This window comes from Candoia aspera, chromosome 13, assembly GCF_035149785.1.
Source record: "Candoia aspera isolate rCanAsp1 chromosome 13, rCanAsp1.hap2, whole genome shotgun sequence".
In the NCBI taxonomy this organism is placed as follows: Eukaryota; Metazoa; Chordata; class Lepidosauria; order Squamata; family Boidae; genus Candoia; species Candoia aspera.
This window is the reverse complement of record NC_086165.1, coordinates 9,964,084-9,983,378: the sequence shown is the minus strand read 5'-3', so window position 1 is coordinate 9,983,378 and position 19,295 is coordinate 9,964,084. Positions and strand designations below refer to the sequence as shown.

Here is a 19,295-nt window from a genome sequence, read left to right as displayed (position 1 = left end):
GATGCATCCTGATGTTGTAGCTGCCCTAGAATTGCCCACGTTCCCTTTGCCACGGCCCATGATCTTCATGCAATTGGATGGAACCATGGCGGGGGGGAAGGCAGACACCCACTCTACAGGACTGGTGGCTTTACAGATGGGGACCCATTGGGAGAAATTGCCTTTTGTCATAGCTCCAGTGGGGGGCCCTTTGGTGATTTTAGGAATGCCTTGGTTTGTGCAACAAAACCCTTTCATCAACTGGCTGCACAGAACTGTAACGTTTTCTGATGGATTTTATAAGGTACCTGAAAAGGACTTGTTAGAGGACATGGAGGGAGGACGGGTGGCTAACATGACAGTACAAACACTGACGCCGCTAGAAGGATTGCCCAACCAATACCAGGATCTGGCTGATGTGTTTGGGGAGAAAGAAGCAGATCGCTTGCCCCCTCACAGGAAAACAGACTGTGCCATTGAATTTCTCCCTAATGTAAAGTTACCTCACCCAAAAATCTATCCCATGTCTCCCAAAGAGCTAACTACGCTAAGGGAATTCATTGACAAAAACCTGGCTAGGGGTTTCATTGAGCCTGCAAACTCCCCAGTGGGGGCCCCTGTTCTCTTTAGACCAAAAAAGGATGGCTCCTTGAGGCTGTGTACCGATTTCCGCGGGCTCAATGCAGTCTCAATATTAAATAAATATTCTTTGCCCCTTATCAAAGATATGTTATCACATCTGGCCAGAGGCAAAATCTTCTCAAAATTGGATCTCAGAGAAGCCTATTTTCGCATTCGCATAAGGGAAGGGGATGAGTGGAAAACAGCGTTTAACTGTCCTCTTGGGGCTTTCCAATACAAAGTCCTGCCCTTTGGTTTATCGGGGGCACCTGGGGTTTTTATGCAACTTATCAATGAGGTCTTGCACGACCACCTGTTTAAGGGAGTACTGGTGTATTTGGATGATGTATTGATTTATACTGAAACCATGTCAGAACATATTCACTTGGTGCGTCAAGTGCTTACTAAATTGAGAAAAGCTGAGTTGTATGCTAAACTGTCCAAGTGTGCCTTCCATCAATCACAAATCGATTATCTAGGATATAGAATTTCCGCTAAGGGTATTGAAATGGACCCTACCAAGGTTGAAGCGATTGTGGCATGGGAGCCTCCACGTACCAGGAGGCAATTACAAAGTTTCCTTGGATTCGCCAATTTCTACAGGGCATTTGCCCAAAATTTTGCAGAAATCGCCCTCCCCCTTACTGAACTGTTAAAAACTAAAGCTCAGGGGGATACGCGACGCTCTAGAAACCCAGGAGCGCTCCTTAAATGGACTCCAACTTGCCAACAGGCATTCGAGGCGCTCAAACAAATCTTCACTACCGAACCCATTTTGCAGCATCCAGACCCCACCAAGCCTTTCGTGGTACAGGTGGATGCCTCTGATTTCTCCGTCGGGGCACTACTGCTCCAGTCAGACCAGTCTGACACCTTGAAACCCTGTGCTTACCTCTCTCGCAAGTTCACGGAAACAGAGAGACGGTGGCATGTTTGGGAAAAAGAGGCTTTTGCTGTAAAAACCGCTTTAGAAACTTGGCGCCACTTATTAGAAGGGGCTTCAAACCCTTTTGAAGTCTGGACTGACCATAAGAACTTGGAAGCATTAAGCACCAGTCGAAAACTCAGCCCCAAACAACTTCACTGGGCTGAATTTTTCAGTCGTTTTGACTTTACCCTCAAATTCATACCAGGCAAGAAAAACTTTTTAGCTGATGCGCTCTCCCGCAGACCCCAAGATGCTGGCCCAGGGCCAACGGTACAGGGTACTGTGTGGACGGAAAAGCAACTAAGTCTGGCAGCTGTGACACGCAGCCAAGCGCGAGCGCAACAAACTCAACCTCAAGCCGCTCTGCCTCCCTCCCGGTCACCACGCTTGCCAATTCCATCAGATTTGCAACAACAGTTGCTGTTCCACCTTAAAAATGATACTTGGTTGCAAGCAAACCTACACACTGTAACATTCACTGACAATTTTGCCTGGTGAAACGATTGTCTCTATGTGCCTGACGCTTTGCGGAAAACAATCTTCCAGCGTTGCCACGACGACAAGTTGGCTGGACATTTTGGATATCTTAAAACACTTCACCTAGTTAGGTGTCAGTTCTGGTGGCCAACTTTGCTAAAGGACCTTAAGGCATATGTCACTGCATGCCCTGTCTGCGCGGCTACAAAGCGCAAGACCGGCAAGCCTCAAGGTCTCCTCCAACCGGTCGCCACCCTGTCCTTCCCATGGCAGGACATATCCATGGACTTTATTGTCGACCTACCACCCAGTCAACGAAAAACTGTCATTTGGGTGGTAAAAGATTTTTTTTCTAAACAGGCGCATTTCATCCCATGCGCCTCTATCCCCACCGCGCAACAGCTGGCACGCCTCTTCCTCGTTCACGTGTACCGCCTTCACGGAATCCCCGCCCGTTTGGTGAGTGACAGAGGCACACAATTTACGTCACAGTTTTGGCGGGCATTTTTGAAACTGCTTGGCACCAAACAAGCCCTATCCACCGCTTGGCATCCGGAAACGGATGGATCTACTGAAGCAGTTAATTCTACTCTTGAGCAATACCTTCGAGCTTTTGTCAATTACCAACAAGACAACTGGGTGGACTTACTCCCATTTGCTGAAGTCGCTTATAACAACGCCGTGCATCAAAGCACTGGTCAAATTCCCTTTAAAGCTGTCTTCGGGCGTGAGTTCGTCCCCATCCCTGAACTCCCGCACCTGCAGCCGCTCCCAGCCTCTCTCACTGACTGGGCTGACACTCTCAAAGACTCGTGGCTCAACATTCAACAAGCTCTGAACCATGCCCAAACCACCTACAAACGCCATGCCGATGCTAAACGCTCCCGCGAACCTACTTTTGCTGTGGGGGATAAAGTCTACTTATCCACAAAATTCATCAAATCACCACAACCCTCCAAAAAACTTGGCCCTAAATTTGTGGGCCCTTTTCCCATTGTAGCACAAATTAACCCTGTTACTTTTAAACTGGATTTACCCCATAACCTCAAGCGTTTACATCCTGTTTTCCATTGCAGCTTGCTCAAGCCCTACCTGCAGTCGGACCGCTGGCATCCCCAACTGGCTCCACCACCTCCAATCATGACTGATGACCAACAACACTTCGAGGTTATTGAAATCCTTGACTCCCGCCGCCAGCGTTCCGCTTTGCAGTACCTCATTCGCTGGAAGCATTTCCCTCATCCTGAATGGGTTTCTGCTCCCGATGTCTACTCACCCCGCCTGGTTGCTCGTTTTCACTCTACCTACCTGGACAAACCGGCTCCTTAGCACTGTTCTGGGGGGGGGGGGGCGATATGTCATGTTCCCCGTTTCAATGTTCTGTTAACATCGTAATGTTTCACATGTCAGACCGTTTTCCGTGTATACCCGCATTGCTCATGGCTGGGTTTTTCCATTCCTGCGCTCTGCCTTGTTTTGAAACTTTGGAATACCAAAACTTTGGTATGTTTGGGTTTGCACTCCTGTTCAAGGTTACTTTCCCAGGCGCGTGTAACGGATCCTAGCACCTGGGAGGGGGTGCGTGCTGACGGGTGCTTGGGGCGGGACTGAATTGAAGGCAAGGCTTTTAAGTTTGTATTTCGCGCGCTTTGGCTCATTCTCAGCTTTCTCTGTATTTGCATACTATTCCTTTAATAAATCAGTTATCTTCAAGCCCGAGCTTGTGAGACTGAGTATTTGGGTTTAGGCAACCATTACACTTTATCTGGGACACTTGCTGTGAGCCTTGGACAACTGAAGCTGGGGCCCTGTTGGAACTTGCCCTGGGCTATGCTTGGAGAAGGCAGCTACTGGCTTGTCCAGGAAAAGCAGGAGCAAGTCCTGCCAGCAATCCAGTTTTTTGGGTACAAATCCTACCATCTAGGCATAACTGCAAAACATCTAGATATGCAGACTTTTCTTCTTATCTTCAAAGCTTGTAAGAAAGCTTGTAAGAACTGAAAATATGATATGTATAAGTAATGTACCTGCATACTCTTTTGGACGTATTCTTTAAATCTAAACACAGCAATTGGCAATGATTATAAATAAAAACCATTTCTGTATGCAATTGCTGCCCATTACTGTTACTGTATTAGGTAGGTTTTAATTGTCAGTAAGCTTTCTGGATCAGTAACAGACAATTAAAAGCCAGGGGAGGAGGGGACCCTTCAATTATCAGTGGAACATGCCGGAATAAAATACGTTTTTAGAACAAATAACTGCTGTATAAGTTCAGGATAACATGAAGAACAAGCAGTTGGTTGGATGCAACATAGTTCCTGTCATAAATCTCCTAAGCCAGGTTTCAGTGGGAAGCTTAAAGGAAAAAAAAATCTGAGGCATTTTAGGCATATGTTGAATTTTGTCTGTCATGGGTTTTCTTATAAAGGCCAAAATTGAAATCACTCTTCTTCCAATGAAACCTTAACCCCACGTTTTCATCTTGGTACTTCATTTATTTCCATTAGTTTTTGTATTGCGTAACTTTTATCTTGGAGCTAGCCTAAAAGTTGCAAATCATTCCAGAATTTCCCCCCAACAAAGGACCCACATGGGGCCTTGATAAATGAAAGGGTTTCCAGAGAAAACAAGCATTAGCAGCCAGACCAACAGGGAGACTTGTCTATCTCAAAAGCACAGGGTGAATCAGACAGTAATCCATGTTCTGAGATGGGAAATTCAGAACGACCTCTCACTTTCCTGGGGATCCTGCAGGCAGGTCCATGAAGGGGGGAAGCCGGGAAGAGAGGCTGAACAAAGAGTGGAGCTTGGGGGAAAAGCTCAGCCTTCCTGCGATGCTGCTGTAACAGCTCCCATTGTTGGCCAGATTCCCTTGATCTCCCAGGAAGCTCCTCAGAACTTTGGCAAAACTGAGGAAAAAGGCAGGTAACAGGCAAAAATAATTTTCAAAATTCTCCATAGCTCTCTCTAAAGACTTGGGTTAAGTGATTGTGAAAAATGGTTCCCTAAAAGGAAAAGCCCCTCTACATCTTGAGCCCCACTGCGATAAGCAGTGACACGGCTAAATATATAAATTCTGCCCCAATTTTTAACATTTTGTAGTCATTAGGGCTCAAGAACTCCACAGCACGTGGTTCTTTGTGATGAACCTGCTTGCCTTACAAAAAATAACCAACCAACCTGGGAGTACAGCCTATTGTAATGGACCATGGGTGAGTCTTTCTAATTTTGATTCAATGTTTGTACTGTACGGCTCCATAAATATATTTAACTGTGGCTTTAATGCCTAAGCTGTAATTTTTCTTGTACTGCTTAATTGGATTTGCTGTAGCAGAACCTGCCTTCACTAGGTACTGTATAAGAAAAACTGTTTAGTTGGTTTGAGGCCATAAGTGCCTTGAAACTGAGAGGCTCAGTGATGCACCATCGAGGAGATGCTGAAATGATGGTCTTGCTCACCAGCTTTGCCAGCACTTCATGCTTGAAACATCCAGGGCCTCATGCTTTTACAACATCTCCTAAAAAGAGGTAATAACCTTCACTTAGCTACTTAGTTCACCAAACCACCACGGTTTCCTGCCAAGCACTTAGGGCATGACAGCCACACTCTGCAACCATGCTGAAATCATTTAGATTCTTTCTAGTGTGCCTCAGTCAGCATCAACCTATTAGTGCACACAGTTGTTATCAACTGGCTTAGGCACAGTTAAACAGGAAACATTAGGAGACTTTGGTATTGGATTCAGCTGGACTGCAGATGCCACTGTGTCTGTTGTGTTTTCTTTATGAATGAAAACTAGTTGCCAGTTTTTTTTCCTCTCGCTTTCCTTTTGCATTGTGGAAAATACTCCACAGAAGACCCTGCTCACTGTTTCTGGGAGCTGGTTATGGTTTCTGCAAATGCTGTTTAAAAACCTCTTGAAAATTGATATTGGAAAGTTAGGAGATTTGTTCTTTTGAACAGTAATGAAAATGGATGGAATTTTGTCATGCTTTAAGCAGTAAAAACGAGACAAATACATAAAAAAAAGAATATGGTTGGGAAGTCAAAGGCAATAAATATATAAGCAGTTCTCTAGCATTTTGGAAAAATCATAGCTCAGGGCATGTAACATTTTACCTGTGGAAAGTCACAGATACAGTTCCTAGCATCTTCAAATAGGTCTGGAAAAATCTATTTCCAGCCAGCCTGGACAGCCACTGCCAATTTAATGCAAGGGTATCTGAAGTGGATCAAAGCGTTCCAGCTTATTTCAGCAACCTGCCCAGAAGGACGTGGCTTTTGTCAAAGAAGTACAAGGAGACTCTTCCTCATTTACAGGACATGCTATTTTGAATGGGGGTCTTGTTGGCTTTTTGTTCTCTAATTCTGAAGAGCCTATAGTTGTCAACTCCCAGAATAGGGCAGATCTGTTTGTTTTACAATAACCATTCAGAAAAATCCAGTCTATCAGCTGGAATCACGAACTTTTGAATGAAAGGATGCTAAGAAAGGGGGATGGCTTAGTACGTGCCTTTAAATATGGGGGCACAAGGCTCTCCAGGCAAAGGTGCGGAAGAAAAGCAAAAGTGAGTGGGCTCCACAGCAAAAGTTAGTCTGTCTTTCAATGTATGTACATTCAATTAAAATTAAATCAATTAACATGGTTATTTTCCAGTTACATATTTAATGCTTTCCCCTTTCTTTCAGTGAAAAATGATAATCTGGTAATGATTTTTGGAAGTTTCCAGGGGTTGCAGTGAAAGCTTTCAGGGCCATCAAGTAATGCATTTCTGGACAGCTAGACAGACACACAGATATGGAAATTCAATTTTCCATATCTTTTGTGCTTCATTGAGGCACAAAAGAGACTAGTAGTAGATTTTAAACTGGATCATTGAGTATGAGTATGAATTTTTCTCCCTTAATCATTAAAAAAATCCAAAATGGATTAAAATAGTATCTGATGCTGATACTTCCCTACTACTAGAAGTAAAGAAATCTAAATTTGTCATCAAACAATAACTTAAAAAAAAAATAGAGGGCAGGGCAACAATACCCAGATTTCTTTTCCCCACCATGTCCGCAATCAGATTTTTGAAGTACCAAAATACTTTTAACCCTGTACATTAAAAATAAAAGTATTAAAGCAAGAGCAACAGTCTGTTCAAGTTCCACCTAATTCTGCTTTCCGTGTGCATTTTTCTCAAACATGTCGGTTCCAAGCACAGAGAGCAGAGTGACATAACAGTGATGCAGAGATGGGTTGCAAAAATACAAGACCCATGCAGAGAGTCATGCAAAGTCAAAATAAGCAGCCTTTTCTTTGACTGTGGATCATAGCCTTTCTGACAGAGGCCAATCTTGGCGTGCAGAATATCCTAGCATCACCTGTTTAATGGATCAGGTAGCAAGTGATAGGAAAAGGAGATTTGTTCCCATCGAAGAAGATAAAGCTATGTCTGATGAGCGAACATGCTATTCCTGATTATTCAATTCTGACAATTCTGTGGGGTCTCATAAGTGAGCAGCCAGCACACAATTTGGATAGGATGCTGAGAGTATCTGTTTGAAATTATCTGATCAGTTAATGCCTTCTTGGAGCATCAGATAACGGACAGTAAGACATTCTTTTCATCCCCCCGTTTTTATTTAGTTAAAAAAAATACTAACAGTATAATCCTGTCATGTTTTCTCTGCAATCCAACCCAAACAATGTTTACTTTCCATGGCTGTGCAAACTTACAGACAGATGTCCACCAGCTGATTTAGTTCAGGGCAGCTGCATTCGTACAAGTCTTTGCAGCTGGCATGGCTCTGATTCATTAAATCCCCCAGCAGTGAGATCGCATCGTCAGGTGCCTCCATGCAGATTTTCTTAAACTCCAGAACTCTGGCAGCTTCGGTGTACACATGCTTAGCACGCTGGTATAACTTAAAGGTAGTTACTGTAGAAAATAAAGGGAAAACATAATGCAGGAAATAATGAAAACAGAGATATTTATTACTATCAGATGTCACTGTTCAGCTTCCAAATATAATTGGTCAGGAAAATTATCTTTGCATCTACTTTATATCTCCTCTCTTTGCTCATGTTAAGATATAAAACTATATGCTGTAGTTTGTCACAAACCAGGACTACAGGGACAGTTTCAGTGTGCAGAACCTCACTATAAGCACAGATTGAATGTGAATGGACTGAACTGCACAGCCAGATGCAAACTGGAACAGCCCAGCTGGATCTGGAGAAACCAAATGGCACAATAGGCAGAGGACTCGTGGAAAGGCAGTCAAAAAAAGAGAGAAAGAGAAATATGTCTCAGTAAATAGATTCAAGATACAGGAGTTCCCAACATAAAGTCTAAAGCAAGAATACTCAAGCCATTGGAGAACTTTTACAAATACTACTGGCCAAGAGTAATGGGTTTCTTTCTCTTCTTGCTCCTTGGAGCCCATGGGCATATACAATTCTAGGAGTGATAATCAGTGTGTAGGAAGAACTGAACAAGCTATGATGCCCAGATAAATTCATGTCGTTTCCCCCCAAAGTACTGCTACTGCCATCTGTTCCAGCTAATTAAAAGTGGAGCTCTGTTGGTTTAGGGTCCAGAATCAGAGGAACTCTCCCTCAGCAAGCCGGGGGCTGTGGGAAGAAGAGAGGGAAGCAACAGCACTTGGGAGGAGCACAGCAACTTGTCCAAGGTGCCAGTGTTATTTGGCTTGATATGAAACGTAACTCTGCTTCACAACAATGGACGCCATAAGACAAATGCCTGAATGCATCATGGTTTTGGAATACGATTAAACCCCATAAAAATATTATTTTTACAAAAAATGCTGAATGCCCTGATCAAAATTGCTCTCTTGGGAGGGGTCACTGAACAATGAATAAAACTTGCATAATTCCCAGTCTACCAAATTCATTGAGTACATTTTGTCCTCCAGCTTATGAATTAATCGCAGCTCTTTTTGCACGGCGTGTGTCACTGCTGGAGCGTTTATAGAGGAAAGCCTACAAAACAGAGCACTCATCCCCGGGCAACTTCTACCTCCAGGACAGTGTTCCCTTTTTAGTTTAAGGAATCTTTTCACCTTAGGGCATTTTAAAATATGTCTTTGTTGTGGACATATCTGAAGTTGCGTGAGTTTGCCATCACTCACAGTCTCTTGTAAATCACAATTGAACAGTAGTAACCCAGAAAAAAAAAAAACCCTCAAAACATGTCTGGTTTCGATTTGGACGCAAAGGCTTTGCCAAAGGCTGTGATTGATTCAAAGACCACCCTTCGGTAAAGCAACGCTTCACTGGCCAGATTACCTTAAAGCACTTTGTGGTTCTCTCAAGCTCATCACGTTATGCACTGGCAACGGGAATCATCTGTTCATTCCTGCTTGCCAGCCAGACACTGAGAAGGCAAGCTCTCCACAATATTCTTCATGCTGCAGAAGGCTCTATATCCTGCACATTTGATTGTTGCCTCTAATCTAATCTTTTCAGTGCAATTATTACATCCCCAGTGAAAGAAATTGGGGTTGCATTGTTGTTTTCCTAGACTCTCTTCCTGGAAGTGACTGTTGGCCAACTAAAGCAAGTCAGAAATGATATCACATTATTAAAGAACTCTGTTTCTTTTATGGGACTATTGCTGGAGGAAGTGTTGACAGACGATGGATTTGGGTAATGGGACAGCCATTTAAATCCTCATCACTTGTATAAAATAAAGGTGATCACCTGCTTTAGAGGTGGATAGCTTGAAGCACCAAAATTGCAAGCAGACCTCTCCCGCATTCCCTTTATGTGAGTCTTTTGCGCAAGAACTGCTGAAGACTAGTAGCAGAAATACTTGCAATTTTAAGGTGGAAAACACATGAATATTGTAGTGGAAACCCTACAATAACACGTCACAGTTAAAAAAAACTCCAAAAATTGCCACCTACCAATGTGTAATATGGCCCAGCCACTTTTCAGTTTTCGGGCTGCCAAAAATGTTAAAAATTATCTTCATGCCCCTACTTTCCAGGCTTCTGAATATCTAGAAAAGCCGAAGTTGCTAAGATTCAGTTCATTGTTGAGAGCTTCTGTGTAATGGAAGCATCAGTAAGACTTAATATCATCTCATAGCTTTTTTTTTTCTGAATCTGTCCCAAGTGAAAAAGTGAGAAGTATTCTAATCTTAAATTATATGCTCAAACAACACTGTTGTACAGTATAATTTTAATAGAATTTTTGCATTCCACTGTATAAACATTGTCTACTAATTTAAAAAGACCTGTATTCTGAAAATAGGAAGGGAAAGGAAATGTGGAGGGAGGTGGAAAGAAATAGATGATATATAGCAGACAACTAGATCTCATCTTGGAGAAAGTCTGTATCTGTGATCACTAAGAGTCGAAACCAACTTGATGGCACCTAATCGGTATCAAACTGCTGCTCACTTTTTGCAGAAACAGCAGCAGTCACTTTAACACAATTATTCAAGGTCTCAAATTGGACCTCTAAGGAAAGGAGATGCTTGAAACAGGCTGGTGGTTCACTGATCATACCACTGGGAGAGACTTTGGGGGGTGTTTCCAAGGGCCATCCAGTCTCTGCCTTAAATATTTAGCAAAGGAGAGCCCTGCACTTCTGAAGAGTGAGGGCTGTTTCTCCTGAAATTTGACTGAATTCCGCTTCCATGCCTTTCCACCATGTAGTTCTTGCCATACTTTTTTTTTTTTTTTTTTGGTACCCTCAATTCGTTTTTGACTCCTGGCAATTGCTTGGACAAGTCCCTGCAGTTTTCTCGGCAAGGCTTTTCAGAGCTGGTTTGCCCTTGCCTAGGGCTGAGAGGGAGTGACTGGCCCACGGTCACCCAGCTGGCTTCGTGCCCAAGGCGGGACTAGAACTCACAGTCTCCCAGTTTCTAGCCTGGTGCCTTCGCCACTACCCCAAACTGGCTCTTGTCATACTAGAGAAGCAGAAAACCCATGGGATTGGTGACCCTATCCTGATATTGGGATATTGATCCGTCTGTGTTTATGGGGTTTTCCTTGCCCAATATGGGGCAAGTTTAATAATGGGTTTTTTGGGGGGAGTGGGGGTTGCTTCTTTACTTTGTTTTTATATTTTGGTGTACTGTATGTTGTCTAAACTCACTTTGGTGATTGAAGCAGCTTATAAAATGAGTAAATACAGAGTTCTCCTTCTGCCTCTTATTTAAGTTTTAAAGACCCCAATATTTTAGTTCCTTTTAAAAATATTTTTCCTCTGAAGTTAGAGGCTACTCCAAAACAATGAAATGCTTTTCTGTCCCTCCACACCCTTCACCCACTTTCAAAATTATGGGCCTTTTAACTATAGAACTAAATAGAATGATTTTATAAAGTTTAAGCATTTGGCTTGAAAAAACAAATTCAGTGAAATTTGTTGTGGAGGAATTCCAATTTTTTCTCCAACCACATCCATAAGCTGCTCCTTACTCTGAATTTCAGAACATTATTTAGAAAGAAAAAAACATCAAGACTGTTGTATTCTTAAAATTCAGCAGTAGAAGCACTAATAAGGGCTTTCCCACATACCATGTATTCCTGGGGGGGAACAGGTAGCCATCCCTCTACCCAGACACCCAGACTGTCCCGGTAAGCTGTTCCTTTGCTGCATAAGCCCCTTTTCCCAGGACTCTAAACAAATGCAATCACTGCTGAAAAATTAGTTTTCTGGTCAAAGCAAGTGTACATCTTACACCTGTGTCAGTCTCAAGATGGGAATTATGCTAGGCTCAGTAATAGGTACTGACCGTGGTGTGTGACAGACTTAGCTTCTAGCTTAGAACAAAGCAAAAAAAGCAGCAAATAATGGGAAACAGGGATAATAGAAGGCTAAGGGGGCCTGTAATCCTCCAGATTTTGCCAAGCTAGTTCTCAATTTTCCTCACCATTGGTCCTGCTGACTGGGGCTTCCGAGAGCCGCAGTCTGATAAATCTGCAAGGCTATCTCTGAATTAAAGATCGGCATTAAATAAGAGGGGCAGATTAGGCAGTCAGATGAAGGTGGGAAAATAAGTAATGTGCATTTGTGGCAGTTTAGAATGGATTCAATATTAATAGCAGTGCTTGAGACAATAGTGAAAGGCATTTTTTTCATGTGCCATAAATGTTCTGTTAAGCTTTGCATGTGCCACTGGCATGAATGAATTTAATGCATTTCTGAATGAGTATGAATCTGGTTTTAGCATTTGCCTCCTGGGTTCATCTATTCCATGCGTAACCTGGAGGAAGTGGGGTTTCCACTGCTCTGCTTCCACGCTGTAGTAACTATACTACAGTAGACAGGCCAGATACAAAACAGCATAGTGAAACCTATTCCTGGCTCTCCTTCTTCCACTGTAATTTCTACATTATTACCAAAGAACTGCATTCACAGCGCTGAGATAAATCACATTTCACAGAAGTATCTTAAGTAGATTGTAACATGAATGGAGATAAGCCTCAAATTTTTTTTCAATTGGGAATAATATCCAATATATTTAATCAAAAAATTTTCATTGAGTCAGTTAGACAATTACTACGCACACACTAATGATGGAGAAGACAGCAAGATTCCAAAGTCTTTCTCTTGCATGTATTCAACATTTAAGTTGCTCTGAGTGTGTATGCTGCAGTTTTTCACAATGACTTGTACAATTTGAAAAAGGGTAACAAGTCAATTTTCATTTTGGTCATTGACCAACGTAAAAATACATTGAGGATGACAACTTACAGTCATCGGAATATGAACAACTAGGCAACAGATGTGGATAAATAACTAAAATTTAGAATTACTAACACAACTATAAACAGTAACAAGATCATCGCTCCCTTGCCTCTTTCCAAATAGCATCTACGAGCTTGTTCTCTTTGTGACTCCTTTGCTTGCCCCAGTACTAACTTGTTTAAATAAATATGAAAGCTCTCAAGATAATTTTGTACCACTTGAATAATCACTCCTATAAAAGTATCCCACACATTCCAAATAAGCTACTCTGTAACTGCTCAGTATGGACCAAGAGAGTACAGTCTGACCTTTGGAAAATAAAGTATGTTGAGCTAATGGAGAAAAAGGGCACCTTTGAGATACTAACAGAGAACAACTCCTTCTACTCCGAGATTAGAACATGCATTTGTGTTAAAATGCCAGCAATTTACAGAGAACCCTGTTCCCTAAAATAAATACTAGTTTCACATTATTTTAGTAAGATAAAACTGTCTATTTTAAAAATTCCCTTTAGTAAAAACCTAGGAAAGCAGAGCTAGGAAGGATTTCTGGGTTTCTCATACCTTTCCATAACTTCCAGCTGTGAATTCTGGGAGTCTTCATTCGGTACCTGGAGGGCACCAGTTTCGGAGGAGGTTGGATTATTATATACAGTTATCCCACAGACACCTTGTTTTTAGTCCAGGTCTTACTTCCAAGTAAGTATATGTAGCATTACAATGTGAACTGCACTGGTAGATAAGATCTTACTTTCTAAAGTTCTACAGTACCTTGAGGTTTATTTTGGCCATCATTATTTTCCAAGGTACATAGTTTTTAAAAGATGTGACAAGCTCACAGCAATTTGATTAGATGCTTTTAAGATTGAGAATAATTCCACCCTCAGGTTTCTTTTTTTATAGTAATATTATTAAAAATTACAATTAAAAGATAAAAACAATACAAACTAAAAAAAATAAAAGAATAACAAAATAGTACAGAAAAGAAAAAGTAGAAAGAAAAAGGAAAAGAAAGAAAAAGTAAGAATATAGTAAAGAAAAAGAAATGAAATCATATGAAGGGGGAAATCATATAAATAAATTACTTCCCCCTTCATCACAAGTATAAACAATTTTAGTAACTTATCACCTTCTCTTAAAATAAAACAAATGATCTCTTTTTCATATTGCATCTCTTTTCCATAAACAAATCCTTAAAGCCTCATTGTTCAGCCCTGATCAGCAAAAGTCCATTAAAGGTTACCAGAGATAACAACATATCTATTTTAACCTTGATCAAATAAAACAACTTTATATTCCTTCCTTTTACTTTTCATAATCTTAATCTTTAATCCCTTCAAATAGATTTCACTTTTTCTTTGTCTCTTCTCACAAAATTCTTCAAAATTTTAACAAGTCTCTTTTGTAAATCCAATATAGGAAAGTTATCCAGGTCACTCTTTTGGTTTGTTATTTGTATATCCCTTTTAATTATTAAGACATCAGCCAGTTTCATTTGTATATCTAGCGTAGCATCTTTTCCCATTGTCATTCTTGTAACCTGTCATTTTTAAATCCACTTTCAGATCAATCTCAGTCTTGCCTGGTAAAACTTGTTCCTCTTCCATAACATCTTTTAAATATAGTCTGTCTATAGAGGCAGACACTCTTAAAATTAACTAATGGGTCCATCTCTCAAAAATATCCTTCAATATGTTCAATGTTAAAATATTTTGCTCCATTCTGTATTAGTAAGTCAAATTTAAGTGTTATTCTCCTTTAATTATAACCTTTAGTTCCTTCTGGTTCCCTCTAGGGTCCAATGTTCAAAGTCTTATCCTATCATGTTTTTTTTAAAGAGAATTCAAAACAAAAGCATTTTTCCATGAGAAGGATTCTTGTAATTAATTCCAAAATCTTATTTCAAATCCATCTGGACCCTTAGTCCATTTGTAACTTTCCAAAATCAAAGTTCTAATCACCCGTTGTCCTTAAACTTGTATTTAAAACTTCTTTTGCTAAGGATTGAAGGAGACTCACCTAGTGCTATAAAACGTGTCAATCCAAAGGTTCCTAATAGTTGAAAAGCAGTTAACAAGCAAATTCTGAAAGCGATTAGAAAAGGAAGTATGCGAACCCAGCGTCCTTTTGAAAGGCGCCGACTGCAATTTGAGCAAAAAGATGGCTTTCCCAAGTCTCCCAGAGCTCTAAACTCAACAGAGACTGCTGTCTTGCAGTCTCCTCACAAGGAGAACAGTCTGGAGCACTTGTGGGCGATCTCAAGTCCTCTCTTGTCTGGAGAGGAATCCTGAAGGCCCAGTATACTTGCTGGCTCTTCATTCCACTGTGGTTATCGGCTCCACTTTTAGCAGAGCCATCTTCAGTTCGCCATTCCTTCCCCGGAAGTCCCCACCCTCAGGTTTCCATGCCACAATTAGATTGTAAATAATAGTAATAATAATAATAATAATAATAATAACAAAATGGTTTTAAAATACCTCCCATAAAGGAAAACAAAATCCCACATTTTATTGGAAACAAAGGCATGGTTTTATTGAGAAATGTTTTGGTTTGATGGGGCGTTTTTTAAAAATGTCACTTCTTTTCCATTTCATTTACTCTGGTGAGAAGAACAAAGCAGAACAGTTGGTGTGGATGTACTACAGCTCGGCAAATAAATAACTAGGAAACAAGATCTTTCCTTCAGGTAGAACTAAATGTCTCTATTCTCTCCAAAACACGATGGCTAAAATGAAGCAGAAGGAAGAAACCAAAACCAGAGATCTTGTGGCATTAGCTCCTAAAAAGACCTCCAGTGGCCCTGAATATAATGTTCTTTTACAAGTCCTGGGAGTGCTTACGACTCAATCTTCAAGGGAGGCAGAGGACATAAAATCCTGATCACAGAATTTACGCTGGCAGGTCCTATAGAGACTTTTTAATGGGCTTGAGAAGATTTCATTGCTTTTTTCTTGTTTTTGTGATAATTGTTTGTGTTAGTAATTTAGAAGTATAAACCATCTTGAAACTTTGGCACAAAGGTGGTAATAAATAGATTAATTCAATGGTCAAACATCAACTCATCTTCTGAGATGGTGTGTTTAAGTATGAGGCATAGATCATCCCAGCTGCCAAAAACTAAAATACTGAAATATTTTAGAAAAGCCCTACAAAGGTCACTTTTGACGTTCTGAACACACTAATACATATTCCCACAGCAAACTGCAACAATATATAAATACCTTGGGAAAAAACAGCAAAGAAGAGAGGCAGAAATGTTCACATTCATAGTAAATGAGCATTCCAAACCCAAGTTTGGGGTTATACAAACAATAGGTTCTGATTTTTAAAAAAATTACTTATTTCTTCTTTGCAACTAACAAGAATTTGTTACCAAGATTTGTCTTGTACCAAGGAAAACAACAGGATTGCTCCATGACCCATTTTTTCTGGCCTTATCCAACAAAATCACAGTCACATCACATGTTAAGAGAGATTCTACTTGACTAACATCTGCAAACACTAGATGGAATAACATTTCCCTGGGGCTTTGGAAAATCTTTCATACGGTCTTGGTGTTTAAGAGAAGGGGGGAAAAAGAGGAGGCAAAATAATTGGAGTCTACGGTTCTCTACTCTTCTGGAACAAATCTGAGAAAGGATAGTCAACATGTCACTAACATATCACTTCCCTTAATTAAGGAGAATCAGCGCACAAAATTTCCTTAAAACAGCTCCACCCTTTCTTCTTTGCTGCCTTCAGTCCCTGTGGCTTCACTAGCACTATATTGCCAAGACGTGGGAAATGCTGGTGCCACCATCCATCTGGTGTCCTTTAAGAATTAAAAAATGACAAAGCCAATGACCACAATCAGAGATTTGGAAAAGGCTACTGAGGTCACTGAGTACATTCCTGTGGTCGGTGCAGGAATGTTAAATAAAACCTCTCTCCTAGATAGCTCCCCAGACTGTGCTTGACTATATCTAGTGACGGACGACCCACCACCTCCTTTGTAATTGCACTGAACTGTTCTTACCTTTAGGAGATACTGACATCCATATCCTGCAGCCTAGGAGGACAGAGAAGAGGTCTGGACCTTCTTCTATGTGACAGCTGTCATACTATCCCTCGTTCTTAAGGCTAGACATTCCCAGTATCTACAATGTTCTCGTATGACTTAGTTTCTGGTTATATGATAATCCTCACTAATCGTCTTTGCCACTGTTTTCCAGAACCCCTTTTCAGTGTGTTCCCAAAAATTAGTTTTTGATGTTGAAGTCTAATCAATACAGAATTTGACCAACTATGTTCTAGCCATGCAAACAACACTTTAAAAATTACACCAGGTATAGATGAAGCTGGTACTATTTCTGGGAATAATAATAACTGTAATTACATGTCAAAACTCAATATAGCTGAACAGGAAATTGGGACCTCATGCTGAAGTAAGGTTCTTATCTCACCAATCAAAACTGGATACTTCTAAAACAAAAAGATTTTCTTGTTTTCTTTCCTATATTGCATTAAGTGGAGAAGGAACATACAGGTTTTAAATATATTCATAGCCAAAATTCTGAAAGGTATGATGTGTGTGTTGTTGGCTGATTATAATAATGGGCAGCAACAGTTAGGACTATCAGGCAAGCAATTACAGGAGAGTTTACTTCCCCAAATCAAAACTTAGAAGAAATTATCAAGATCATAATAGCATGTATGTATTTCAAGGAAGAGAATTCAGAACACATGCTATATATCTTACACAACAAACTAATTTAAAAAAAAACTCTTTGTAACATGCAGGTTTTAACTTGCTCTGATCAAATGTCAGAACCAGAATTTCTGCCCCCTTAGAATGATCATGTAATGCAAGTTGCAGAACACGGGTTTTATGCAATTATTCTTTAGTTCCTGCTGTACCTTAAAAGCATTAGGTAGGATATATTGAAGTCTAATTTTATGTTGGATGATTTTCATGGATATAAAATGAACTACCATTCATGTTGCTTAGCTTGTAATGAAGGATGGCTGTCTCTCTGTGTTTCTCACAAGCTGGGGAGCTTCCCAGTGGTGTGTACAAGAAGTAGAAAAGCACTGGTCTGTAGATTGCTGATGAATCTCTACACAGTAAACCTTACAGTTAAGAATTTTATACAACCTATAAAAGAGCAATACAAATTTACCTACAACTATCATCTTCCCCTTGTCATGGCTAGGTAGGAATTTGAAGCAGGTTCTTATTTCTTTGAACCCAAACCTCAATTCACTTGTTTCTTGTGTTGCACTAGTCATTTGGGGAAAAATGCTTGTTCTTAACAACGGTTGCCCGGCATGCTTTAGAACAAGCATGTTCACAACTTGTTTCATCTGAAAGCCAGAAAACAGTATGTAACTGACAGCTATTCTAGGAAGAAAAAGTGGTCTCCAGGTCCACTGATCTGGTTCCCTGGAGCCAGATTATAGTTGACTGCAATGCCCAGAACATTTTTTTAGGTCCTTTTCACACTGATTATTTAAGCTCCTTGGCATACACAGAAATGCTCAATCACGCCTGCCATCACCAAATTGGCATGCTACTTACCATCTTGTGTGTTCTGGCTAAGGATCTGAGTGCGTAGCTCTGTGGGGCTAATTCCCAGGTTTTCCCCAATTTCCTCTATGCTGTAAGGCTTGGGGTGAAACTCCTCTTCAACTACAGCCAGCATTTCCTCTAAGCTTAGCTTCAGCTTGACTTGCACATCCTGGAGCTTTGCCACTGCTCTCCAGTCTAGGCCTCTGGATTTTGCTAAAAGCTGCAACAAGTAACGTATAAGTAGGTCTCTGGATGCAGAATTAGGAAGAAGTTAATCCAAAAATTTCTTAAACTAAAGAAACCTTAGAAACATTTTTTTCTTTAAAAGAAAATACTTAGAAGAATATTAAGTCATCAAGAATTTTCATGTGATTTTGGCAGCAAAGATTTTATTAGGTAAAATAGAATTGAGAGAGACAGAGGGGGGAAAAAGCTCTTGCGTCCTTTAAATTTGGGGAGCTTGAAAAGTTGTGCAGATAACATAACAAACAAAAAAAAGATGTAGGCAAGATTCAATTTATATAACTGAGTCATATTAAAAAATGGCACATCAAATGCCCCTTGGAAGTTATAAGCGATGTATAAACCTAAGCTAGCATTTTCCTTTTGTTTGCCCTGAGTATATAGCATTCAGAGGTATAAAAGTCATTTCCTGTGGCTGTCTAGGCGAATAAATGTTAATACACCCTCCTTCAGTTACTTCTCTCATCATTTTAAAGACCATCTAATCTACTGATGGTCTTAAATTTTCTGGAACAGAATGGTTAAAGAGTAGTGATAAGCTTTAATGTGATTTAATCTTGGCTCAATTCTTCTCAGGCAGCCCTCTCAGAGTGATGGATTTTAAGTGCAACAAAAATACAGTACATGGATTGGAGTCCCTCAGGGCATAATCCATCAGAAAGCAAAGATCTTTGAGGACCACATTGAAATGAATAGGAACTTTATCAAACCTTGCCCAGACAGAGAATTTCCTCCTCACATTAATAAGCTAGAGAAAGATATCATTAGGGATTTTCCTAGCTCAT

The 19,295-nt window shown here is 40.5% G+C and overlaps 1 protein-coding gene across 1 annotated transcript in view; it reads right to left on the bottom strand.

Moving 5' to 3' along the window:
- GALK2 (galactokinase 2) overlaps nucleotides 1-19,295 on the bottom strand; it is a 57,971-nt gene that overhangs the window by 9,473 nt on the left and 29,203 nt on the right. The window contains exons 8-9 of the mRNA XM_063313871.1: nucleotides 18,277-18,487; nucleotides 7,735-7,936 (exon numbers count right to left, since the gene is read on the bottom strand). Of these exons, the coding sequence (XP_063169941.1) occupies nucleotides 7,735-7,936; nucleotides 18,277-18,487 (413 nt within the window). The remainder of the gene's footprint in view (nucleotides 1-7,734; nucleotides 7,937-18,276; nucleotides 18,488-19,295) is intronic.